Raw genomic sequence first — 27,364 nt, forward strand, 5'->3', positions numbered from 1 at the left:
AATTGTGTGAAGACAATTTTTTTATACAGCTCCTGTATTGCAACTTAGATGTATACCTGTGTCCCAGGTGTACCTAATGAAATAACCAGTGTACTATTTGCAGAAATGTTTAAATTCAGGCAGCAATTGAGCCTCAGCAAAACTTATCCGGCCACCCTGAGGCTTCATCTTACCCCACTCCCACTCTCCCAATCTCTTGCTCTCTCTCCCACTCTCTCTGTCGCTCTCTCTCTCTCTCTCTCTCTCACACACACACACTTACTCACTCACTCACTCACTCACAAGCACACACACACTGCGAATGGACAAGAAGGCGCACAGTGGAACTTTCACTCACGCTCATTATTACGCAGGGCTCCAATTGCACAGCAAGCAAGTGAGCGACCGCAGCTGGGATCACCTGATGGGATTCTATCAGCTATAAAAAGGCACCAAAAGACGACTTGACGGCTTTGAGGAGATTAAACCAGTTCTCCCTCCAATAATATTAACAACAATAATAATAATAAGAAGAATGTGCATCTCAGGATACCCACGTCTTGCCGTGTAATTGAACAGCTGGCTCAAGGTGTACGTTTATAGCAACGAAAAAAAAAAAGAAGAAATTCTCAATTGGTGCAGACATGGACCTCTGGGGGGTTTATCTGTTCCACCTCACAACTTCGGGTAAGTGTTATTTAATGCACCAAAATGACTGCAATACATATACTGTATATATATACACACATAGTATATTATATATACACACATAGTATATTATATATATATATAATATATCACACACACACACACGCACACACACACACAGTCCAGAACAAAAGTTTGGACACACCTCCTCATTCAATGTGTTTTCATGACTATTTACATTGTAGATTCTCAAAACTATGAATGAATAACTCTATATGTCTTATATTTTAGACATACTGTATATTTTATGTCTTTTTTTGATAGCGCTGCAAACCCTTGTTGTTCTCTCAATGAGCTTCATGAGATAGTCACCTGAAATGGTTTTCACTTCACAGGTGTGTTACTTAATGGAATTTCTGTGGAATTTCTTCCTTATTAATGGGGTTGGGACCATGGGGCTGCATTGTGTGTGTCCAATTTTTTGGCCTGTACTGTACATACATATACAGTACATATATACATATACATATACACACACACATATATACAGTATATATATATATATATATATATATATTTTTTATTAAGGGATGCTCTGATCGATCGGCCACCTATCAATATTATTTCCGTAAATAAAACACATGATCGGCATATGCCAGTAAACCGCCTTTCAAAGCCGAAAAAAATGATCGGCATGTGGCGGCAAATCCTACATGTCTGCTGTGTCACTTAGGTTTGCCAACAAAATGATGCATCTCGTATTGAACTTGACACAGGCTATGCCAATCGATGCCCGTGTGTTTGATCACTCCGTTACCAAATCTATCATCGGTCAACTATTCTTGCATCTTTGTTTCTGCACTTTGCCGAGCTGTCAATGGCTGTACTTTACATTGGCATAACTGGCATTATCCGCTTAGCTTCTGGTCTTCGGAATCCAAAATGTGACTTTTTACGACAGTGACATTTTGTTTTTAAAACAAACAAGCAATGCGGTTAGTTCGGAGCTTGTTTTTGTCCCACACGGAGGTGGATATCCCGTTCATGGGGTACGTACCAACTTTTAAGTGTCACTGAACAATTTTGCTCTCTTGTTGTCATTGTACTAATTATGTCTCGTCCTCAAAACACTATTTGTGTGTAGTTTAATGAACATAAACACTGATTGGGTCCAGCCTTATGATGGTGATGCTATGACATGGGTCTCCTATCTCGCCAGTTGATTTTGAGTAGCTCACAAAGGCTCAACGAATATTTGCTTCAATTCTTAATATATATATATTTTTATTGCAACCGTTGAATTCAGACTTTATACCTTTATATAATGACAAATGAGCACAAAAAAGCATAAAGACGATGGCCACACTGTTTGGAGATCTGCTTGGTAAATAAAGTAGTGTACAATTTAAATGTTGTCGGTCATTAATAAAACACAAATAGTTGACGTCTAACAGTGATGAAAGTTGGACACCCCTGCAACCTGGACACTCAATGTATTCTCTTTTACGTTAAGCGGGACAGATTTCTATTTAATGAATATATTTATTTGTATTATTTTATCCTGTTAATTTGGTTTTTATATCTTGAGCTAAAAAATAACTGTTAAACTGTTTATTTACTATGTATTCATATTAATACAAAACAGCATTATACTAAATTCTGTTTTTTGTCAAATAGTACAAAAATTGTTTCACACAAATGCAGGCAAAAAAAAGACAATTTGCCCAAACATTTCTTTTTTTAATATTGACCTATTTGCCAGGGGCCCTTGGAATTGTCTAATGGTGGCCCTGACCAATAACGCTAATCATAAATAATTGGAAAATGTACTGTTAATTAATGTGATTGGTGCCGGTATCGACTGATCTCACTCATAGATGATCGGTATCGGAATCGGCAGCATAAAACCCTGATCAGAGCATCCCTAACACAGACACACACACACATATATATACATACATACATACATACATACATACATACATACATACACATACTCCTGCTTCAGTGCTATTATGTCATGCATTAATGTACTTTTAATCTTTTTATTTTTATTAATTTTCTATTCATTTATTATTTAACATATTAGGAGGAAACTCTTAGTACTCCTTTTTGGACATGTTGAACTGTGCAAATGTAACGATGCGATGCACTTCAATGTCCATAACAAATAAGCCATTCCTTTTATATAGTGGTAAGTATTCATGTTCTGCTGAGCTGTTTATTCCAGTAAACAGTCCCAAATTGGCAACATTAATGTGACACCTGCTCTCTGTGTAATTGAAAGAAGGTGCACTATTGATTTTGGAGGGGGTGTTCTGGTGTTCTGTTGACCTGCTGTTGGTGCATTGTCTCCCCGGGACTACACAAGGGTGTCAACCTTATGCATGTTAAAATAATTTAAGTACACATCAGATATGCTTCCAATTGGCTTGCTTAAAAGTTTTGATTCACATGTTTGGCACAAAAACACGCACAGCAGCCAGATGCCTTCAAGGGTTGCCTGCTGATTCATGTCAGGAAAATATGTCCGTGCTCAGGAGCAATGACTGACATGTTCCTTGATTGGGAACCTGCTAAGCTGTTTGCAGGAATCAAAAACAAAACCACAAAAAAGGGTCATAAATTGTACTGCACGTTTGGTTGACTTGTTGTGGTTTGCCTGGGCCTGCTAGAGGTCCTCAAGTGTGGATCGACTGGAGGGTCAGTATAATGCTAGTGTGAGAGACATAGTGTGAGAGACAGAGAGTTCAAACTGCATTACCGCTGCTGTTATGAAAAATGAAACGGATGCCCGGCAAGTAGTCCAGGCGATGCAGGCTTTGATGTTATCTGCATGATAAATGTGCACGGGCGCTCACGTTGACAAATCCACACAGAAGCTGTAAATTATACAGAGTTTTGTACAATTTTAGGGACTTTGGGATTATTTTGGGAAGGTAGATATTTCACAACCAGTTCCCATCAAGAAGTTGCAACTGTAACACAGGGTCAATTCCAACAACTTTCCATTAGTGCATGACAAACGATCAAGGCAGACAACATCATGGAATCTGGCACAGGAAAAGGAGTTCAAAACATTCAGTGAAGAAAAGTTAGCATGTTTATGTTTAGGACACCCTCATACTAGGTAATCCGTACTTAACTAGTACATCAAAAAAAAAAAACAGAACAAAAAGCAGTAGTATCATCTGCAAATAATACTAGCTTTAGGTCTTTCGTCACTTTAAATATATCATTAATATATAAGTTGAACAGTTTTGGTCCCAGTATTGACCCCTGGGGTACTCCGCACATAACATCTATACTTGCAGATGTGTATTCTCCTAGCTTCACATATTGCTTCCTGTTTACTACGTAGCTACTGACCCAATTCAAAACTAACCCTCTGATTCCGTACCTTTCTAATTTTGTAATTAGAATGTTGTGATTAATTGTATCGAAAGCTTTTGTCAGATCCATGAATACTGCAGCTGCACACTTTCTGTGGTCTATAGCGTTGGTAATATTGATCAGTGCCAATGTATGAAATGTATCCGTATTGGCTGAGCTGAATCATTCTCACATTCATACCTAAGAACAATTTTGAGTCGCCAATTAACTTAACAAGGAAACTGGAGTAGCCAGAGAAAACCCACATATGCACGCACGGGAAGAACATGCAAACTCCATACAGAGAATCCCAACGGAAATTCGAACCCAGATATTATAGATCTCCTGACTGTGTGGACGACATGCTAACCACTTAGTCACCGTGCGACCCATATGCTGTATATAACAATATAGTATATATATATATATATATATATATATAATTTTTTTATTTTTTTATTTTTTTTAGCACGTACATCATGAATCTGACAGCCACTTGTAGCTTCCCTGTGGGACAAAAACAAGCTCCAAATGACAAAAGACAAAATGCAAAATTTTAAGAAAAAGTCACAATTGGAGTCTATGGACCAGAGGCTAGGCGGATAACTATAGCTAGCTAGCGACTGTGACAAGCTGTCATCAACTGACTCGACATTTTACAGACTATTTTCCTTCTCACGGCAAAAAGGGGCAAAGTGCGTCACTTGTCAACTCAATACAAGAAGCATACTTTTATCTGGTTGTGCATGCAAGAGTACATGAAAAATGTACTCGCAATGTGTCATATTTTAGTAGCAAAATGCAACCATTTAGTCGCAGTCTGGAGCCCTGCCACAGTATATGGTCAAAAACCAGTGACGTGCAGACAGGGAAGGCAGCTGAGGCAGAGTCCACTGAACTGTATTGTAAATATATTCTCTGTATGATTCCAATCGTTTTTACCACGTTAAGTAAAAATCACTGAAATTGCACATTTCCTGAATCTGCTGTGAGTGCCTCCTCCTGGCTTAGTAGATAAGCCCAAGGTACTGTCTGAGTGCACTAAGTGAGTGCACTCAGTGACTGCAATGAGTAGGATCATGGCACCTTCCAGTTTCTATTTTGTCACCATGTCGCCAATGATATAATATTGCAGAAACATTTATTATACACCATGACTTTCTACAGCCTGTGTAATGTCTCTGATGTAAGTGTGACATCATTATTCATGCTAATTGGGAAATAAAATACAGGAAAATATCATACGGGAGGCGCTTGCAGTACTCACTTTTTTTTTCTTTTGACAGCAGCTGGAGAGCAGCAAGTCAAATGCAAGATATCTGTATGCTCTGCTGAATGAATGAATGAATTTGACTGCCAATATGGAGGATTATAACTGCAAGCTCACAAGGAGGTGATCAGACTTTCACATCAAAGTATCAGAGCTGCATATACATATAAAATGTAAGAACACAGTTTCTAAAATTATCCTGTAATGAGCAACCTGTATTAACATAAAAAACCTCAAAAGAATCAGTGCCTCACCAGCCATTAAGAAGTTGGGGACAAATATATTTGTAAAACTGTTTACCTTGGTTGGTGTTGGTGTGCTCAGCCTATTGTTCTACCTTGGGACAGACTGGAGCTCGTTCTCATTTAGTGCAATCTTGCAGAAAAAACAATGCAATTGTAGAAAACAGAAGCCATATTTTAACATGACCTTTTGGTATGAATGTTCTGAAGACAATATCACCCATTTACTACAGAGTGTCCCTAAGGTCTGGACACATAAGAAAAACATGTTTACAATTTCAACTGTGTATTCAATCAAAATAAAAACAAGTAACAACTTCAGTATGATTGGAATGGTTGATGCACTTTGCAAAGAGTCACGTGAACTCGACACAATACAGGGGAACCCTGTGGCAGCAAAATATAGTGTTTTAACATAGCAGGTCCACCATGTTTGTGAACTGTTACATCAATAGCTTTTAGCTGCTGTTTTCAGGGGAAAATATACAAAATGATGTCCTATTAAATTCTTACACAATTCCCTCGTTTAGATTTCCACTGTATCAGCACCCGGCTTGAGTCCAACTGTATTTTTGGACTTTATGGCTTCGACATTGTGGGATGTGACCTGAGTCTTTAATCGTGATAGATAAGTACCGCAAAGCACGCCATTACCGAGCATATTGGCTTGACCTCCTGTAAGGCATTTGTCATGGATTTCGTCAGAGGCAGGCGGCATAACATCTTCAGCACGTGGAACACGGCCATTTATAACACATCCACGTTTGATAATAAATACTGGATAATAAACTTACATTTGATGTGTTCTTTCAACCAGTTTTATGCCTCGTCATCACTATTTAGCACCATAAAATTGGATTATGTAGTATCTTATGTACTTTAGCAATACAAAGTATGTGGGCAAGGTACTCCACTTAAGAACGCTGACATTTACATGAGCAATATTGGAAAAGACAGATTTTCAAATACTCCCATAACAACCCGAGTGAGAGCATCCAATGCCGCCCACCCAATACGTTCTTGGTCAGCTTTAAGAGGGGGGATGTGACTCTGTTGTCATGGTTACAATATTAACGTGGAACTAAAACAGAAACATTTGTCCTGCTTTCTAGAGATCGTTCATTCATTCATTTTTCATGCCGCTTGTCCTCACTAAGGTCACGTGCGTATGCTGGAGCCTATCCCAGCTGACTTGGGCGAGAGGCGGGGTACACCCTGGACTGGCTGCCAGTCAATTGCAGGGCAAGTATAGACCATACAGACAACCATTCACAGTCACAGTTAAAGTAACATGCAATTTTTGGAATGTGGGAAAACGCCAGAGTACCCAGAGAAAACCTACGCACGCAGGGGAAGAACATGCAAACTCCACAGAGAGATGCTGAAACGGAGATACAAACCCAGATCTTCCAGATCTCCTGACTGTGTGGCCAAGATGCTAACCACTAGGCCACTGTGCAGCTACGTGTTCACTTTAAATGCAAAAATCTTGCACATACTACATGCAACACGCAAGAAATCTCAGCTATGGAATTAATTTATTATTAATGAGATACTGTATGTTATTAGATATTACACTAATTTGCTTTGTCACCTTTAACACAAAGGTAAAATTAGTTTGTTCAGATTTTTATACAGTATATTGACTTGCATTAGATTGTTTTAGCAACTTAAATGGACAAAATGTGTAAAATTTTTCTGAAAAAGTTTGGATACCCAGGGTATTTAGCATTAGCTTGTGTAAGCTTCTGCACGCTACACTCTTTCATGCTTTTCCAATTCCTCCGTGCTGTCGAGTGTGTTTTTACATGCAAAAGATTCATGCCGAGCTCTTCTGCCTACTTGAGATTGCTTTTATGGCTTAAAACTGCTCTAAAAGTGACATCTTTTAGTGTGCAGTTGTGTCATCACCTCTTTTTGCCTCTGCCGCAAAAGAAAAGTAAAATACATAAATACGTCTTTGGGATCAGGTGTTCGGGTTTATAAAAACGTATAAATATGTCTGGTAATGAATGAGTTAATATTGAATCTTACTTCGCAGAAATTCACTTATCGCAGTCCGGTCAACAAGAGACAACTGTATACACTTGAACTTTATCGGAAGCCAAGCAACACCGCACAACAACACCGTCTTGAAGAGTTTAAACAACAAGTAAACATCTTCAAAGCTCAGTAAATATGAGTGTAAAAGTGAAACTAGAGTTTTCATGCAAGTGTTGAGCAAGTTTAAGCATTTTAAGTCTCCACTACATTCCCCCAAAGTGCTCAGTGATGTTACATTAAACATAGTATATGATTTATGAAGACACGCCATCAGATAATTATTTCCAAATTGGACTAAAGCGTGAGTGTTATTTGCAATACATCAAAACATTGTAGAAAAGAAAGTAACAGCCATAACTACAGTAGCTTGCATCTGTCCTCATACTGAACTTTTAACATCGCTGATTATTACACCACAAGGCCTCGTGTGCATCGTGCAAGCAGGAAATAAAACTCCATCAAGGATGTGCGTATTCTATCTATCAATAAAGCGCAGCAACATTTACCTCCCTGTAGTCTGAGCTTGGCGTTAAAAGCTTTAGAGACAGAAAGGCTGTTATGAGTTTCCCGCGGATCGGCTCACTTCTCCAACCATTGTCAGAGCTTTGAAAATGCCTTAACTATTTAATTATTAAGGCTGTGAAGTCTGCAGAGGAGATAGCCAGGCCGACGCATTGCCATTTGAGCAATGTCCGTCTCGCTGCGATGACCTTTTACGGTGTCATTATTCAATGACTGCCATAATCATCTGCCTACAATATTACAATGTAATGACTTCAATCACTACACAAAGTTGAGAGTAGGAGAGAATCATTTCCAAAAGCATGCAGATGCAACGTGACATCAGTAGAAGGTGAATAGTGGAGGTTTAACGCCTCCTATTATGTAAAAGTGACTTTTTAATGCTGTCCTAACAGTAATGTGTCCTTGTGCGTCAGTCACTGCCGGGGTTATTTTTTTCATCTGCTTGCTTCTAATTTGGCTGGTGATATAAAGTTGGAAAACTTTGATTGTAGTACTGAACACAGTGCTTTTGAGAAAACTACAGTGAACAAGGCTGACAGGTTATTTCCCTGTTTGCCATCAATGGATGTTTGCATGAATCAGCAACTTCACACAGATCATAAAAAAAAATTAAATAATAAAGTCTTACAGATCACTTACACACATACCCAGTACGCATATAGCTGAATAATAAACACTAAATATAGCAACTTCTGATCAATTCATGTCAATTTCAGACTTAAAATAATGTACCACTTTAAGCCCCCCCCATTTTCGGTCAAAACATGCCCACTTCAGGTTTATGCCACATCCACGACGATTACAGATACGGATAATTTAGATGGGTGAATAGATACAGATGGTGGTGTACTCGCTCATCCCTAGTCCCTAGAGCATGTTTAAAAGCACCAAATGTGAGAATGATCGATCATCTACCTAATTTGCTAGGAGAGGTGCTGAAATGCCCATTTTTTTGAAGTTGCGAGTTTTCATGACGTCAGGTAAAACGGACATGATGCTGCCTCTGATTCACTAGATGAACCACACCTGTATATATGGACTGTACTTCACGAGGACAGCTCTGGAAAAAAAAAGAGGCTTTGCTACACATTTTAAAATAAAACTCTTCTAACTGTCGATCAGCTACGGACATGGGACCTTGGTATTTTCTTCAGTAAAGAAGCTAATCTAGAATGATAATGCTATGAAAATGTGAGTGTAATGTTAGCACTGTAGCTCACATAACTATGCTGGTGCATGGGGGAAGAAAGAAGGCCTTTCCCAAACTGTTTGCACAAAGCTAAAAGCCTAGAACCGTGCACAATATCTGTAAATATCTAAATTGGTTGACTTTTTCACACATTTAATGTTCTCAGTCATTCTTTTTTATCTTATATAGAGCTCATTGAGAATGCTTCCAAATGCCACCGTGAAGATCCCCTTTTGTTTGTTTCTGCAGGTTATTATCACCCATTTCCCCATGCTTTTTGCATACTCTGAGGGAAAATTGTCTTTGCAGCAGTGAAAGTTTCTAGGGATGCTCCGATCGATCGGCCACTGATAAATATCCGCCGATTTCTGTGGAAAAGCATGTGATCGGCATACGCCAATAAATCCCTTTCAACGGTGATCACAAAAGCCGATCACCTCTGGCTAGTACTATTGCAGTCTACAACCCATAGCGATCCCTGTGTGGGTAGTGTAGTGTCTTGCTCTAACACAGGGGTCACCAACATGGTAACCGCGGGCACCGGGGATCCTCCCACGACCACATGAGGCGCCTGCAAGCCTGCTTTTCATTCAGGTTTTCAGTTAATAATGTGAGAACACTAGAAATAAATGCATTCGGAAATACAAAATGTAAGTTGTGGATACCAGCATTTTATTAATGTTCTGGTAAAACAAGCATATTTGGTTTGTTTGGGTTGAAATAAGCTATGAAATGTGTTACAACGACTAGTTCTTGGCCATTTTCATTTTGTAAAGGTAGCTCTCACAAGGAAAAACGTTGGTGACGCCGTCTTGGAGAAGCGTCCCCCGCCCACTTTCCTTCACACTGTGCAGGCGTGCCAAAGCCAAAACAAACATGTTTGCTGTGTGGAACTTAGCTGTCATTTGTAAGAGTGATATAAAATGAAAACACATGCCCCGAAAAATATCACGCCGGCACAGCACGTTAAAAAGCTTTAATTGTGATTTGACTAATGATCACACCGTGAGCCTTGAAAATTCACCATACTCCGTCAAGTGCATGTTTGTTCTTCAAATGCCGTATTAAATTAAAGCTTCATAACGTGCTACCCCCCCAGGTTTCATGGCATGTGTTGGCAGTTAATTCCACATGATTGTTTTTTCTTGACATGATTGTCCAAGCGTTGGATTGTTCACGCACTAATAGGGAACGTGAGCTGGGTTTAGACCCTCGTGAGAAAGGTTAGTTTTACCCTACTGATGATGTGTTGTTGCACAGTGCGCAGGTGTGCCAAACGTGCACTATGTGAAGAAGGACACTGCCCAAGACGTTAGTTAGGGCAAAACACTACACTGCACGCAGGGATCGTTGCATGCTGCAATAGTATTAGCCACAGGTGATCGGTGTTGAAAGGCATTTATCGGCATATGCCGATCACATGATTTTTCACAGAAATTAGCCGATACTGATCGGTGGCCGATCGAATGAAGTATCCCTAACTCTCACATCGAAAGTCTCCTTAAAGAAATTGTCTCATCCTCTGTAAGTTTCACAAGTGATATATGTTCTCTTGAAAGAGTAAGTAATATATGTTTTTGTCTAAATCAAGGTGAATTTATCATATGGCCAATAATAGGGGTGCAGCCAGGAAATCTGGACCCCTATTATTTTTGCATAATTGACAAATTTTTGGGCCTGGCAGTCAGGAGACCTGAATTGTCCTAACCTTATCCCCTATACGGCACCCCTGGCCTATGGCACTCATAAATAAAGAGAAAAATGTACAGTTAATCCATGAGATCAGTATCTGAATCGGCCGATTTCACTCATGGATGATTGGTATTGGAATCGTCAGTATAAACCCTAATCGGAGCATCCCTAAAAGTTTCCATGCCAAAGTGGCACAAAGGCTAAAACCTTAGCGGGATATTTTAATAAAATTTCACATGGGCACCGATAAATAGATAAGTAATCATCATACATATATCTTTTATTACATTTTGATGTTGGCATCCTTCCTTTCTGAATGAGTTGAATTTGAGCTTCACTTTTATGTCCACTCACGATGGCTGTGGGTTAAGGCGTATTTATTTAATACCAAATTGTAGGGGAAAGTTTTACAGTCCTGATAAAGCAGTAATCGAAGTAGAAAAATACATACTGCACAACCAACGATAAAACATTATTTTTGGGGGAATGCCCACAGTGACAGGTTTTCACTGCTGCACCGTGCGGGGATTGGAACACCAATATACAGTAAATGAAATATTCAAGATTAAACACTCTTAATGTACGAATAAATCATCAAACTTACTTATTTGTTCATATAATGCACGCAGCAATGAACAACTTCATACTCTTCGTTCTCCTAGCGCACTGAGGCACTCGTAATTGTGAGTGTTAGATGCTAATTGTTTTCCATTTTTATTTACGTACCCCCATGACAATTGGTGTACCTCTGGGGGTACCCGTACCCCACTTTGGGAACTTAGGGTCTAAAGCACATGTGTCAAACTCGTGCCATGGAGGGCCGAGACGCTGCAGGTGTTCTCTCCAACCAGTTTCTTCAGCAGGTGATTTAATTGATGAGCTCTTTCCCTCAAACTGAAGGTGTTGATCATTAAAATCACCTGCTTTAGTGACTGGCTGGAAAGAAAACCTGCAGTGTCTCGGCCCTCCATGGCACGAGTTTGACACCCCTGGTCTAAAGCCATGTTTGTTTCAGATTGGTACAGTAGAGTGTTTCATTTGTAAAGAGTTGCAAATGAGTCAGGTCACAAAAGTTTGATGTATTTTGTGCACCAATAAGCTAGACACACATAAGGGCCATAACTGTACACTAATAATAACCCCATTATTCTTTCACTCCGCAGTGACACACTGGTGGTGGTAGTTTACATCTGTAGCAACAGCTGCCCTGGGGTAGACTGACAGAAACATGGCTGCCAATTCGCCTCTCCAACCACCACCAAAGTCATTCACATTTATGAACTAGACAAGTGTCTTGTCCAAAGACACAATAGCAGTGGCCAGGAAGGAGGAAGCTGGGTTTGAACCGCCAACACTCCAGTTTCTGGACCACCTGCTCTACTTCAAGAGCCACTCCTAGTACTAGTAGTAGCCACTACTACTACTGTAGTAGCAGACGCGTGACTATATCACGAGGTGGTTGCACTTCCCATCTCTCACTCAATGTGTTCTGTGTGGGACCTTGGTACACCTCAACACCGAAAAATCTGACTATGAATATAAATACCGTTACACCCATAAGGTTGTTTACGGATGCAACACTACACTACTTAGAGGAAACATGGTTGCTTTCCATGTTATGTCTTCCTTACATAACATTTTATTCCGTATTCTTGGCTTAAATGCGAGTATAAAAACAATGGCGCCCAGTTTCTTGCATCAAGACCGACTCAATGAAACTATATTGTCAACAGTGTCAGTTATACGCAGTATCTGGTGTCTGTCTTTATCCCTGCTTCTCCTTCCTCAAGCTGTCACAACATTGTCCTCAATGACCATTATCCTGGAGACTTTTTGCATTCTCCGCGTGACTCTTTCCTACATCTGTGAGGATGACGAAGGGTGTTGGGAGTACTACAATACAAGACACAAGACAATTCCATTAAGTTGAGCAAACAGATATTTTGATCATTATATGCTTAAGAGATAGATGGTACTACTGATCAGACAAAAAAGGTACTTACAAGAACAGCAAAACGCAATTAGCTCAGATTTTGCAGGTGGTAGCCCAGCAAGAAAAACTGTTTCAGACAAGCTAACCTAACCCCCATTGGAGCCTTTTTTTTTTTTAAGAGGAAGCGTGAGCTCCACATCTTTCCTGGACACTGTTAAGGGTGAGTGGATTTTCATGATGATAGATGGAAGGAACTTCTTGAGGTGGGGGTTCCGACAAAAGGTCCAAGGACATACAGTACATATACCTTCCCAGGTTAGCTGAGTGTGAAATGAGAATTTTCATTGCACACCAAGACCTACATATGGCCACTCGTTTTGAGAAGGATATATCTAAACCCAGTAAATGTTTATTTTCAATGAAAATGAAATTTATTTGTTTCCTTGCTACATTCTTTCTCTCTCTGAGGTGTGGTGACCTGAATAACCACAGAGTAAATGGACAAAACACAAGGACGCTCCCATAAGACAAAATTGAACCAGGGCTGTCTTCGACAAGAGACTTTCATAGTCAAAACTGATTTGTTAGACTTTGCCCATAGTTGACTAATCGTCAATGTTTTTTTTTTTTTTTAAGGAGCAGAGCTAATGACAGTCCTGACAAATAAACAGATCTCATTTGCGACTTTTTCCACATCAAAGAAAAAGGCTAAAACACACAGATAAACAAACAAATATGGTAGGTGTGTAACAACAGTACCAGGGTTTCCTCTACATGTACTGCAATTGATCAAATAAAAGCCGCCACACCTTAAAAATTTGTGTTTTTTTTAAAAACTTGAAAACAGTTTTAAGTAATATCAGAATCAGAATCACAATCAGAATCAGCTTTATTGACCAAGTATGCTTACACAAACAAGGAATTTGGCTTAAATAGCTCTCACTGTACATATACTCAGACACTTAATAAATAAAGAGTCATTAAAAAGTAAGATTGATATGTGCAAAAGGTATAATGATATAATGAGCAAGCAAATGGACGTGTGATTAATACGCCAGGACATGATCTGCATTTGTAACAAAAAAAAAAACAGTATATACATTAGAAAAAACAGGATTTACATTCAAGTGTTTTTTGTTTTTTTTTTAGTCTGACGTGTTCAAGTGCTCAACAGAGTGACGGCCTGGGGGAAGAAAGTGTCTCTGTGCCTGGTTGCTTTGGCGTGCAGTGCTCTGTAGTGCCTACCTGAGGGGAGGAGTTTGAACAGTTTGTGTCCAGGGTGTGAAGGGTCTGCAGTAGGGTTGGGGATCGTTTGAATTTGAGCGATACCGGTTCCGATTCCTCATTTCGATTCCGGTTCCTAACGATTCTCGATACGTTAGCTACTGCTTCAATGTTGGCATAAGACTGACGTAATTTATTGTTTTACTTACCGATCTGTTGGAAGAAGTCCGGCGTAGTGCGTCAAAAACAGGGCACTGTAATTTGTACACCGTGAAACCAGAGGTGTTTAATCATGTTAGTGGTGCCCCCTCCTTCGCATGATATGATGGCGTTGCAAATGTTGCGCTGCGCCGACCGTTCATTTGCAGAATGCAGAATTCCAGCCAAATTTTGAAGCGCTCTGGCACACTTTCCATGGTTGAAATGAATGAAGAAAGAAAGAAGTCAGGTGACAAAAGGAGGCTTGCCGTTTTAGACTCTCACTTACTCAGCAACATTCAGCTTTTACCTTTAAATTAGGGGTGCAACAATTCCTCGAATAATTTGAGTACCTCGATTACAAAAAATAAATGAGGTTTTTTTTTGTGCCTAGAGGAATCGCTTATGTCACCAACGCGCTTGCGTCACCCACGCAGAGGACGAAGCGGATATTTGAAGGCGCGGGACGATTGAAGAGGCGAGAGAAAGCTACAAGGCAACGAAAGAGAAGGAAAACAAAATGTAAAAAACAGAAAAAGAAAATGTGGCTAAACAGCAGGTTGAACACCAGGACGTGTGTCCGTTGTAACACGGCGCTTACAGTATATAGCACAACAGCATCCCCTGTATGTTGCATCATCTCCTCCCGAATGGAGCAGAAGATCCAAGACAATGTAAAATTACCGTAGCGCAAATCAGTGAGGTTAAGGTTAATGTACCTTACTGTACCTGTAATGTACCTAACATAACGTTAGCCGTGTAGAGGGCTAGCTTTTTCCTTATTATGACTACTGTCGAATGTGTAGCATTTTATTACTATGGTAACGTGACTTCATACAGGGTTTATATCATCTGCAAAAACACAGTTAAGTAGTGGGAGTTAAGTAGATGGAAAATAAAAACATTTTAGCTCACTAATGAGTAGCTGCTCATTTCTAGCAAACAATACTGTGAAATGGAACAAGGAAATGCGTGTCTCACTCCATTAGTTGACAGTAATGTGTTCCACAACACAACACGTTACAACACCCATTAAAACATTAAAAGATACAGTCATGTGAGAAAATTAGGACACCCTATGGTGTAACTCTTCTATAATTAATTGCTACACACAAAGGGGTGAACATTTGTTAAAAAAAAAAAAATTCACCCCTACTGTGTTGCCTATGCTATTATTTTCCCAGACCGCACCACATAGCGGCGCTGGTACTACAACCCAATATTTGACCCCATAAGGCGCATTGCCTTACGGACAATTTGTCACACAGCCCAATGCACTCTACAAAACACCCACTGTAACTTTAGGGTGTTCAGCCAAAGCACCACAGAATTTGGAACACACATTTAGGGGACTGACAAGCATAATTCTGTAAACTGCAAGATTGTTTAAAAAACATGGCCACCTTGTAATTCCAAATCAGTAGTCAGACAAACCCCTGCCGAAGACAATGGGTTTAGAATTCCGATGCCCTGTTGCAGCTACTGATATTCATCTCCTTCAGCCATTCCTTTGGTGAAAGTATATCCTGGCTTTTATAGCCTTAGCCTTGCCATCTCTCAAATATCAATCTTCCATAAACATTAGCCTGTTACGCTGCCCCCCCATAAGTTATCGGCTACGTCAAAAGTCTTTTGCAATGCAAGCCGAAAACAATTTGAAACATTTATGAGCCGAACCCAGAGCTCAAGAAAGCATCTCAGCTGTACGTGTTTGCACCATGACGGCTGCAGCCACCTTGTTTCATTGCACAGATTTCCTGACAGTTGGAATGAATGAAGCCAGTAAGCAAGAGTATTTGATATCTGTAGTTGTGCTTTTTGTTGAATTATTAATGAAATTTCATTAAAGAATAATTGAAGCCTGCAACTGTATAGAATTAATCAGTATTGCATTGTTAGTTTGCATGTAAATACCACCAGCTAACACAATAGTTTCTTATCTGCGTTCCCAGGGCAGAACATACAGCAGCTGAGCTACACACACAGTTTTTCACTGGAATTAATTTGCCATCTCTTATGCCCAGGAGGAGCTCTCTTGTTAATCAAATCAGCCAAAGCCATGTGTGGCCCAAACTTAGCCACAATAAAAAAGGAATGTCTGGAAACGTCCGTTTGCATCAAATAAATTGAATTATCAATGCAGCATAGATATGTGAAATACAGGAAATGGCCGCGTGACCATAAGCATCACTATCAGGTCACAATCCCTGAATTTAATTCCATATCATAGATTGACAGGAACACTGGATTCCATAGACGCAAATGATGGGAAATGCAGAGGCTATAAAATAAAGATGATGTAAAATAATTCCCAATAACACAATAGGAGTCACTGACAGTCTGGACATGACAACAACATCGGGCAGGAGCTGGCTGAAAGGATGGACAGATGGTTCCTAAGGAATAGCACTTGCTTAATTGATTGGTAGCATTTAATGAGGGTATGGATTGATGTAAATAAGAAGAGCATGGCTAGACAATGCATACATTTCAATAGGATTTGTGGTTAAAATGCAAATAATGCACTTGAGTATAACAAAGCACCACTGTTATCTGGCTTTTTTACATTCAAAACCGCTCACATTTTTCTAAATTGGCAAATTGATGACAAATAAAACAAACAGCGACATGGAGTGTCCATACATTTTCACATGATTGTATGCTTTTGTTTTGTTTGTATCAGCTAACTTTTCTACTTCTGAAACGATGCACATAAAAGGATGAAAATTTGTCAAAACATGCACCACCACTGTGTTGCTTGAGCTATTATCATTATTTTTCTAACAAATACACCACAAGGTGGCCCTGTTATTAACCCCCAAAGTTGGACCCCTTAAGCCACTTCACTTGAAATTTCTGACACAGCTTAATGTAAAACACCCACTGTAACTCCCCCCACAATGTCGTACGCATCTTTAGGGGACTGACAAGCACGTGTGTAAAGTTTGAGCAAGATTGCTTGAACAACATGCCCTCAATCCAGTAAAATGTCTTTCCAGGGGTGCGGCTTTGTGTAGGTTGTAATGTCTTCTTGAGCATCTTGACCACAACCCATTGTGCTAAATTGACAGTCAACATTAGCTCCTTCCATTGCAAGAATCCTATTCAATCACCACTGCAGAGAGCTAACATCTGAAAATACTTAAATGTGTTCTCCACCTAAATTTTCACCAGTACGCTCTCTGAGGTGACTGGTCAACTATCTTCTACTGTATAATCTTCTAATGAGGAGATGATAGAGGTTGGACGCCGTGCTGCCTCATTCCCCCTGTGTTCCAGGAAAAGGAAAGGAAATGCGCCATTACCGAGGCACCAGACGCAAAAAAAAGTGGCTGGAGGGCACCTGTCTGCGTGAGCAGCAGTGGATTTACAACATCTGCTTCATGCAGGAGGGGGGGAGGATGCCACCTCCGTTTGCCATGGCAAGATTAATCATTCCAGCGCAGGCAATGATGCAGCCAAAAAATTGCGTGGCAGATCCCCAACTCACAAGTTCAGTGATACTTTTGTAACTCTGGGAAACTGGGGTTATTAAAAGTTTTCTTCCAGGATTGTGAGGTTTTCTGTAGCACAAGCTCAGCAGTGATATGCTGAGTATTGCATATGTTGAGGGTCATCAACGCGACTTAGGTACACGATAAAATAAAAAGTTAAACTTCCATCCATCCATCCATTTTCTATACCGCTTCATCCTCATTAGGGTCGCGGAAAGTTAAACTTACATATGGAAATATTGGCAATACTGACTAATCATTCAGTTCCAGTTTTAACCCTTGCATTTCATCTTTAGGGTGTGAAAACAACTTTAAACGAATGGAACCTGTGTTGCCTGCGTGTTGCTATGGTAACAGCTATCATACACAGGCTATACATCCACATAACCAGAAGCACTTCTCAAAAAAAAAAAAAAAAGCTCAACAAAACCGATTTTAAAAAACAGAACAACAGTTAAATGACCAAATGTCTAAATTAAGTAAACAGTCCAAGACCAGCATATGTCATGAAGAATTTCATAAAACAAAAGACAAATACAACAAATGTTTGACAGTTAACACTTAGCCATTCCATTGGTATAAGTATTGTTCCTCTACCACAAAAACTCACTGAGCGGGCAGCTTCATTTACACTTCTTAAATAGACCTGTGACTACGTCACTAATCAGCCCCAGAATCCTGATTGTGTAAAGTCTAATCCATACGTGTTTTAAGTAAGTCAAACCAAAACAACAATGTCAACAATGTTCTCAGGACAGGGTTTCACCAATTACTCATCTGACACACACAATACTGTGCCGGCATGTTTACACACTGCTGCAAAGGGAAAAAACTCGACTAGACCATTGTTGTCTGTATAGTGTATGAGGACATTTTTAAAAATGCGTACAGAAACTTAAACGGTAGCATTCTCTGACACTGCTGTACATTCTTGTGCCTCATTAAGGCCGTGGCAGCAAGAATTTGGCATTGGAAGCCTTTGACTCTGTCACCACCCTGCAGATCCAAGTCCCCATCCCTCTTGGAGCCTTGTTAAGGCCCTAATTAATCGGATGAAGAGAATGCCACGAATGCTTGGACAGCTCGGTGTGAGTAATCACAGTGAAACCGGAGAGGCGTTCCTGAGGATGTGGTCCCTAGACAAGAATCACCACACATTACAGCCACAGACTCCTTGGGGATCGGGAACTCCTGCAGGGATGCATCATGATGAATATACTACATTAATGCACACCACCTGCTGTGTTTTTATAAGCATTGAACCACACTACAAAAGGTGTATGTAGTGAAAAAGTGCTGAATGTCCACTTGGTGCAAGAATTCCGAGCAAAGTTGAGAATGGTGGACTTTTTTTGATGAGCTTGGCATATCTTCCAGAACTATCAGTGGATGTATAGTGGCTTAGAGGGGAGAGTGTGTTTGCAGTACAAACTGCTGCTTGAGATTACTTGCTTCAGTAGTTCAGTACAAGCTATTCAAAACAGGTAGAAACAGCTGTTTGACTTCATTAAAACAGCATGCACTACTCACAAAAAGTTAAGAGACATTCGGCTTCCCGGTGAAATTTCAGGATGAACTTAAAATGCACTATAACCTCTTACAGGTGAACTTCATTTTATCTTCTCTCAACTTTTGAATGCACATGTCCAACTGTTCACTGTTTTTTTTTGCATGCCCTCATGTGACTTTCCCAGTATCTCTGTATCTCAGTTGCAAACTGCTGATAACACTCGATATTCAATATTCAGTGGTCACTTCTCACTGACAACATCCGACTTGAAGCGTCGCAATGGTGAGGTACTGTTGATGAATTGTTAGGTGTCGTCCTGCTCTCACTATGTTAAAATGTCAAAACAGCATGATGAAGAGTAGGCCTGTCACGATAACGATAAATCGATTAATTGAACGATAAAAAAACAAAGTCGATAATTTTGCTGGCCTTGATAAATTGTCGTGCATGTATGCGTCTTTGTTTTCCCAGTCTCTCTTTACCACACAGGCTGGATGACAAGAGGGTTCACTCTGCATGTGTCTGTGTACATTGGTTCTATAGTGGAGTGAATGGAGAGCGTGAACTCTCCTCTCAGTCATTAAGCGTCTTTGTCCCAATGGAGACGGGGCTACTAGTGAGTGAATACACAGACAGAGTTCTAGCAGAAAGTTAGCAAGCAAACGCTAATATGAATGAAGGCACAAAAGCGATAGTTTCTAAGCTGAATGCCAGAGCTCCAGTATGGAGGTCCAGCAGAGCCTTCGTCCCGACTGGTAACGCTTATCTAGGCGTTTGGTCGGCAAAGTAAATTTAAAAAAACGAAACAGCGCATAATGGTGCATGCTCAAAGACAGTGTCACTCGCTACATTGCAAAAGAAATACAACCTTTCATTACGGTTGAAAGGCCAACATTTCGGGAAATGTTAAAAATGTTTGACCGACAGTAAGAATTGCCTGGGAGAAGGTACCACTCTTGCTTCTTTCATTTCTTGTTCATTTTAATGCAGATGCAACTAAAGGTACCTTTGTTTGGACAAATATAAGAATGACAACAAAAATAGCTCATAAGAGTTAATTTTTTGGCAGTACAATGCTATAACTATTCATGGAAGAACTTAAGCAATTTAGGTTATTATCAAGAAGACCATGGAAGTTGCTAGATATCAGCTCTTAAATTAAACTCTTATGAGCTCTATTTGTTATCATAATTGTACTTGTCCAAACAAATGTACCCTTAGTTGTACCAGGCATTAAAATGGATCAATAAGCTGAAGAAACAAGGGTGGTCTAATCATTTTTTCCATGACTGTACATTTCACAAACAACAATTTCTAAACTGTATAACAGTGAAGTGAGTGAAACAAGACATGTTGAACCACCACATATATGTGGTCCAGCTAAAATATTACCGCCTACATTAGTTTAACAATACACTATATAACTGCATATATGTTTGTTTTTTTTATTGGAGTGTGTTTTTTTTCTTAAGCAAGACAGACTATATTTTTTTATTGGTTTTGATTATGATTTTTTATTTAGGTGTAATTTTTGCTTAAAAAAAAGACAGAGTCCATTTTATTTTCATTGATTTTTTTTTGTCTTTTTTTGTTTGTTTATTATGTTGTTTGTTAAATTTATTTAAATGCTCGGCATTCCAATTACAATGGTAAATACTCTTGAGAAATTCAAGCTTATTGCTTTTGATACAATGTACTCTCAATTAGGAATGTCCCAATCCGATCTTCAGGATCGGGATCGACTGCCGCCTAATCTTCCGTCACAAGATTAGGCCGACCCGGTAGCCATATAACATTTGTAACTCTGGGCCACACTCCAACATGGTAGGTTCAGTAACACGCTTCAAAGCTGGTTGCCACTCAACTCATGCCACCCGGAAGAAGAAGAAAACGCAACACACCCATGCAAACATGTTCGCGGTGTACCGTGGTGAAGTTAGCTTCACCTCGTACGTTAGATATTTGGCTCCGTAGCTAAAGCGGCAGTTCCCCCTCACCATGCCTGGACTGCTGTGTCATGGTGCGGGGGTGCCAGGATGTGCCGCTGTAACTGCTGGTTGTTTACACTATGGACCGTCAATAAAATACTATTACGTTGAAGAGATTGTAGGGCCCTATGATTTCCGCACAGAATCGCGGACGGAATTGCAACATGCAAACAGCGGTGGCGACAACCCTTTGAAACTCCACTCTTACGGAGCGTGAATGGAAGCTAGCGGGGTTTAGCAGAACGTGCTAGTGCAGCTGTGTGTGTGTTTTACCGTGTTTTACCATGTTGTGTTTTACCGCTTTAACAGTAGACTTTAACAGTCGAGGCTAGATTACTTTTGAACTAATATTCTAATATATTCAGACAATCAGTCTTCATCTGTGATCCACTAATCTGGCAGGTAATGGCTGTGTTTACAAAAATAAAAGGTGGGCAATTGTAGGTTATAGAGTTATTAATTTTAAACCACACAGCCTTTTGGCTGTCCTCTAGCCATGGGAGCAGGAGTAACAAAACCCTGGGACTTCTAGTGTTCATGGAAGGACCATTTTACAATGCCCACTGACAACGTGCAGTTTCTGAGTGAAAAAAGACGAGCGGCACGTTTATTTTTGCGCCCAGCTCGTATCAAATGTCAATAGCAATTCTCAGCACACGCAACACTCTTCCGGCCTTCAAAATAAGAGCACTCTGTCATATATTCTATCTATCTATCTATCTATCATATATTCTCTTTCATATATTCTAAATCAGACCACAAATTGATCTATAACCTTAGTCATACCCTAAAAGTATGTTGTGTTCTCAGCGCAAAGCAAATCCTTGCAGCACAACAAAATAAAATCCCACCTGAACTGTAAATAAAATAAACACATCCTTTATTCTGTACCATTTTGCAATGCAACTTGGTGAGTGATAGGCGAAAAAAAAGCGGTAAAAACACAATAATCCAGTTGGTACGTATTTACTTATGTAGCCAATCAATTCATTAACAGCGCATTACGTAGTACATGCCGCTCTTTTGCAGGTTAGCATATAGCTACTGGTGCAGGGGAGTTAAGGGAGCTAAAACCTGCATGCTAACCCTGTATTATAATGAAACGAAAGGACAGTGCCACATCCACTCACCAAAGCTAAAGTTCAAAAAAAAAAAAGAAAAAAAAAAGAAAAGAAAAGAAAAGGTATTTTAAGGTGGACTGGCTGTCGGAGTATGTGGTTTGACTGTGGGTAAAAAAGTGTGGTCTAAATGAGTGGCTTAAAGGGGACCTATTATGTGCTTCCTCTTTTCTGACCTATAAATGTTGTTACAATGTTGTATTCTCGTGTTAAACAATGCCAACACATCAGATAATTACATTTGCGCATTTGGAACTGAGCCCTGAAAGCAGTTTTGGACGGCTCTGCACGCTGTGTTTTACAGAGTTTTTTTAACACTGAGTTCCATTGACGTCAATGCAACCCGGACTTCCTTATATGGGCATGCCCAGCACCCCCGCTCTGCTTCGCTCTGTTCATCGTGTTAGAACGTCGAGCAATGGCTCCCAGGAAATGTTTGTTGGGGTGTGCCTAAAGACGCAAGCATCAAGCAGAAGTGGTTGGAGTTGCTGATTCCCGTCCAGCAAGTGAAAAATATGCTCATCTGTCAATGGCATTTCACACCAGACTGTTTTGGAACATGGGCCAATACGAAGTTGGACTATCTGCCAAACTGCTGCTGAAGTCCGATGACTTTTCCAACGTTACTTGGTCGTGTTGAAGAGTCAGAACAGCAAGCTGTAAGTAACTATTTATCAGTGTCCTAACTGTGCTTATTTTGCGTAAGTAGTCGGACAAAAGAGGTTCGGCAGCTGTCCTGAAGTCCTCTGGAGCGCTTGGGAGTGTAACCAATCACAACAGAGTGGGCTCGGCGGGAGGCATAGCTGGAGGAGGGCCGGGGGTGGAGTAAATTACACAGACCTTTCAGATGGGAGGCAGGAAACCCATGAAAACACTGTAGAAAGAGGTGCAAAGTCTGGAAGATCTAGAAAGCTTTCTGTGCGGGTTATCGTGTGTAGCTGCTCTATAGGAGTCTACAACCCCTACAAAAAGGTCCGCACATGGCCGCACATGACTTGATGACCGAATACAGGAAGTGTTACGCTGAGTCTGCCTGAGTGATGCCGAAGGGACCGGAAGGTGGTTGTTGAGATTTTTTTATTTCAATTTTTTTTATTTAGACAAAAGTATAAAACATACAGCAAATGTGGCATAATTTTCAATCCAATTTCCAGAGTGAAATAGTGCCAGAACAGGTTGCTGCACAACAAAAAGGAAATAAGGAAATACAAGTATACAAAATTAACAAAATAAATGGTTAAAAAAGAAAATAAATGGAAAAGGAAGTGATAAACCAGGTGTTTCCTCCAAGATTCATCATTAATTGGATGAGATAGTTGCACGGCTTGTTTTGTCTGAGGTGGACAAAAAAGAAAGCTACATTGTGAAATACTCCTTCAGATCCTGACACCTTCTGAATGTCAGCTGGGCGGAGCTACTGAACCCCTGCAGCTGTTCCTCATTAGCTCCCATTCAAAATCACTTCAGCTGCAGCTAGGCTATGCTGGATAATTCCCTTTCGCTGTTCCTGCTACCGCATGTTAGTCTCCTACTGATTGACTTACTGTACCTCAGTGTCTTGTCTTCTTCTGCCATCCTGCAGCCCAGGAGCCCAGCTCACATGGTAGTATCCCCATGGTCGTATTCTTGTCTTATGTTTTTTTGCATCTCTATTAAAACTGCGCATGTCTGCATCCTGGGATCCTTCCACATTGCTCACCTCGAGCCTGACAATGGTCCCTGAAAGTGAAAGAAAAAAGGAAATACAAATTTTGTAGAAATTGAGATTTAATTGAAAATTGACTGGTGTGCTGATCCAAACAATGTTGGGTGAGAAATTATTCACAATCAATTTGGGACACTTGGATTGACAATGGGGAAAATTCAATAATTAAATTAAAGTGGAATGTTTCAACGTTGTTTTGTGCTTCTCTTCTCAAAACATTATTCTTAATTTACATAGAAATATATTTTTGTTAATATTATTAATATTGTTTTATTTAGTTATTTCATGGTTGTCTGTCTATTTGTGCCCTGCGATTGGCTGGCGACCAGTTCAGGGTGCACCCAGCCTCTTGCCCACAGTCAGCTGGGATAGACTCCAGCATAGCCCCGCAACCCTAGTGAAGACAAGCAGCATAGAAATGGATGGAAGAATGTTGTACTAACAAAAACAAAAAAAACAAACCATCAAAACGTAAGGCCAAACTAATCATTTTCACCACGAAAAAAGTACCTCCATCTTACTGGCTCTTGAGCCTGTTAACAACATCCAATAACTTACGTAAAATAATTACAATTCAAAAGAAAGTAATCAGAATACTCTTGTATGCAAGTAAATATGATCACATAACCCCTTTATTCAATAACTTGAGACTTTTTAAATTCTTAGATATTGTTGAACTGAAAACAATTTTGGTAATAATTTTGGTAATAAAATGTTTAATAATCAAATGTCAAGGAATATTTTGCAACATTTTCACATCAAAGAATGTAAGTATTCAATTAGGCAAGTAAACCAATTCTATCAAATGCATATCAGAACAACACTAACAGTATTTCAATAAAATGAGTCCAATTATGGAATAAATTAACATTGGAACTTAAAGATATTAAGTCACAACTACTTTTCAAATCCAAAATGAAAAAGTCTTAACTATCTAACACTTAATCATGCACCGTAATTGTGAAATTGTATGCATAGGTGTTATGAAACTGTAATTTTTATGTGAGTAACAACTTGCATCAAATAGTTATTTACTGAAATGAAACACAGTTGGTGTAACTGCCATGTCGATTTTTATATTTTATGTTATTAAACTATTTTAAGAAATGTAATTTAATTTTTTTGTCTTTATTAATTATTTTTTCTTGTGTTAGTGAATTCAAGTATTTTGAATCTTATGTCATTTTTATATGTAATTTTTTTCAAGTATTTGGAATTGGGTTTCAGTGTATATGATTTTATATATATATATATATGTATATTTTTTTTGTTAATTATTATTGATCATGGGAGAGCATTTTTATAAGCTTTGCTTCCGCCCTCTCATTTTCAACTAATGTTCCATTATTTTGTATTTGTAAATGTTCGTTTTAATTTGGTTGGTTGAAATAAACTGAACTGAACTGAACTACTGTATGCACGAGTTTGAGTGACTTGGTTAACCACACTAGTCTGCACATCATGCATCATATTTAAAGATGACAGGATGAACTCCTTGAACTGGCTGTCAGGTGGCTGACGCATGCAGCTCTCAGCAGAAGCCGGCTATGGCCATCGAGAGATGCAAGATCAAATAAGGCGAGCATTCACTGTAATATCATCAATATGGTAACGCAGCACACTGTATGATTACGGCGTCGCACGCTTAAGTGTATTGCTAAAGGGGGAATTATTCAGTCGGCTTCACCCCATTACTTTCCCCACTCAATGTCTTTTTTCCCCTATTTTCTTGTCGTCCAAAAAATTCACACAAAAGAAACATATATGACAAGTCGGTTCAGTGCACATTGAGCCATCAGTAATCTGTCATATATTAATCTCTGTACTGTAATTCAGTTGAAATCAAGGCTGTACGGTAGTTTCTAAAAAGTTCTGAATGAGAACTTTCAGAGCATACACTTTTCTCTTTCTCGCCCACACATTTAAATTTCTTTCCTTTTGTTATTTTTTCAAACCTAAACTCTAAAAATACCATCTGTGATCGAAAATCCATTTTTGTACATTGAATTCATCGCACACTGTGTTCCAAATTATGATGCAAAAAGGATTTTAGTATCATAAACAATTTTTGGGGGGGTTTCAATTCATTTAATCAATGGCATTGTGTCTTGGGGCTCTTATATATCAAATATAATAATATATCAATATATATCAATAATATATCAATCTCGGACAACTGTCATAATTAGTTTGCCAGGTGAGCCCAATTAAAACAAAACCACTTAAAAATGATGTTCCACATTATTAAGCATGCCACAGATTTCAAGCAGTATGGGAAAGAAAAAGGATATCTCTGTTGACAAAAAAGCAACAAATATTGCAATGACTTGGACAAGGCATGGAAACATTCAATAATTCACAAAAACATCCTACAGTGAAGAAATTTGTGGCTGATTCAGATGGCAGGCAACATTGTGCTGATAAAAGCACAATGACAAATATTTCTGCCAGACAAATTTATCGAATCAAGAGAGCACCTGCTGAAAAGCCATAACAAAGCAGTAAACAGCTATTTGAAGCTGCTGATACCTCTGAAGTCCCATGAACCTCAAAGTGTAGGATCCTCCAGAGGCTGGCAGTTATGCATAAACCTACAATTTGGCCACCCCTAACCAATACTCACAAGCAGAAACGATGCAGTAGGCCAACACATACTTTACATAAATTTTCAAACAATCCTGTTTACTGATGAGGACCGTGCAACCGTGGGTGGTCCGGGTGGATGAAGTAGAGTATGGCCAGCATATCAGCAAGGCTGTGATGTCAGCAAGGAGGTGGCTGAGTCATGTTTTGGATCGGAATTATTGGGAGAGAGCTGGTAGGCCCTTTATGGTCATTGAAGGTGTGACAATGACCTCAGCAAAGTATGTAGAGTTTCTGACTGACCATGGCAAGATGAAGATGAAGAACCGTACCTTGTACCGTACCTTGTACCGTACCTACCTGTAGCAAAATGACCTTCATGCATGACGATGCATCTCATGTTGCAAATAATAACTACCTCTTTGTCATTGGCTGTTATGGGCATAAAAGGAGAACAACTCATGGTTTGGTCCCCTTTTCTCCCCTCACCCTCAAACCAATTGAGAACCTCAACAGCATCGTCAAGCAAAAAATCTATGAGGGTGGAAGGCAGAAGCAGCTGTAGCAGAAACGCTCTAAAAAAAACCTCACAACTTCAATGTAAAAATTTTGAAGGTTATGTCAAAGAAAGGATCTTATGTTAACATGTAA

General features: G+C 39.5%; 1 protein-coding gene and 1 long non-coding RNA gene across 3 annotated transcripts in view; one reads left to right on the forward strand and one right to left on the reverse strand.

The window, feature by feature from the left end:
- The first annotated feature begins 309 nt into the window (after positions 1 to 309).
- Positions 310 to 27,364, forward strand: part of gfra4b (GDNF family receptor alpha 4b) — a 54,520-nt gene continuing 27,465 nt past the window's right edge. Inside the window, exon 1 of the mRNA XM_054791634.1 lies at positions 310 to 666. Coding sequence (XP_054647609.1) covers positions 624 to 666 — 43 coding nt within the window. The 5' untranslated portion in view covers positions 310 to 623. The remainder of the gene's footprint in view (positions 667 to 27,364) is intronic.
- The window catches only part of LOC129189677 (uncharacterized), a 53,668-nt gene continuing 49,799 nt past the window's right edge, over positions 23,496 to 27,364 (reverse strand). Inside the window, exons 3-4 of one of the 2 annotated variants that reach the window (XR_008572843.1) lie at positions 23,975 to 24,144; positions 23,496 to 23,759 (exon numbers count right to left, since the gene is read on the reverse strand). This is a non-coding gene — a long non-coding RNA (uncharacterized LOC129189677). Of the gene's footprint in view, positions 24,145 to 27,364 lie in introns of both variants that reach the window. The other variant, XR_008572842.1, reaches the window with a different exon arrangement.

This window comes from Dunckerocampus dactyliophorus, chromosome 11 (genome assembly GCF_027744805.1).
Source record: "Dunckerocampus dactyliophorus isolate RoL2022-P2 chromosome 11, RoL_Ddac_1.1, whole genome shotgun sequence".
In the NCBI taxonomy this organism is placed as follows: Eukaryota; Metazoa; Chordata; class Actinopteri; order Syngnathiformes; family Syngnathidae; genus Dunckerocampus; species Dunckerocampus dactyliophorus.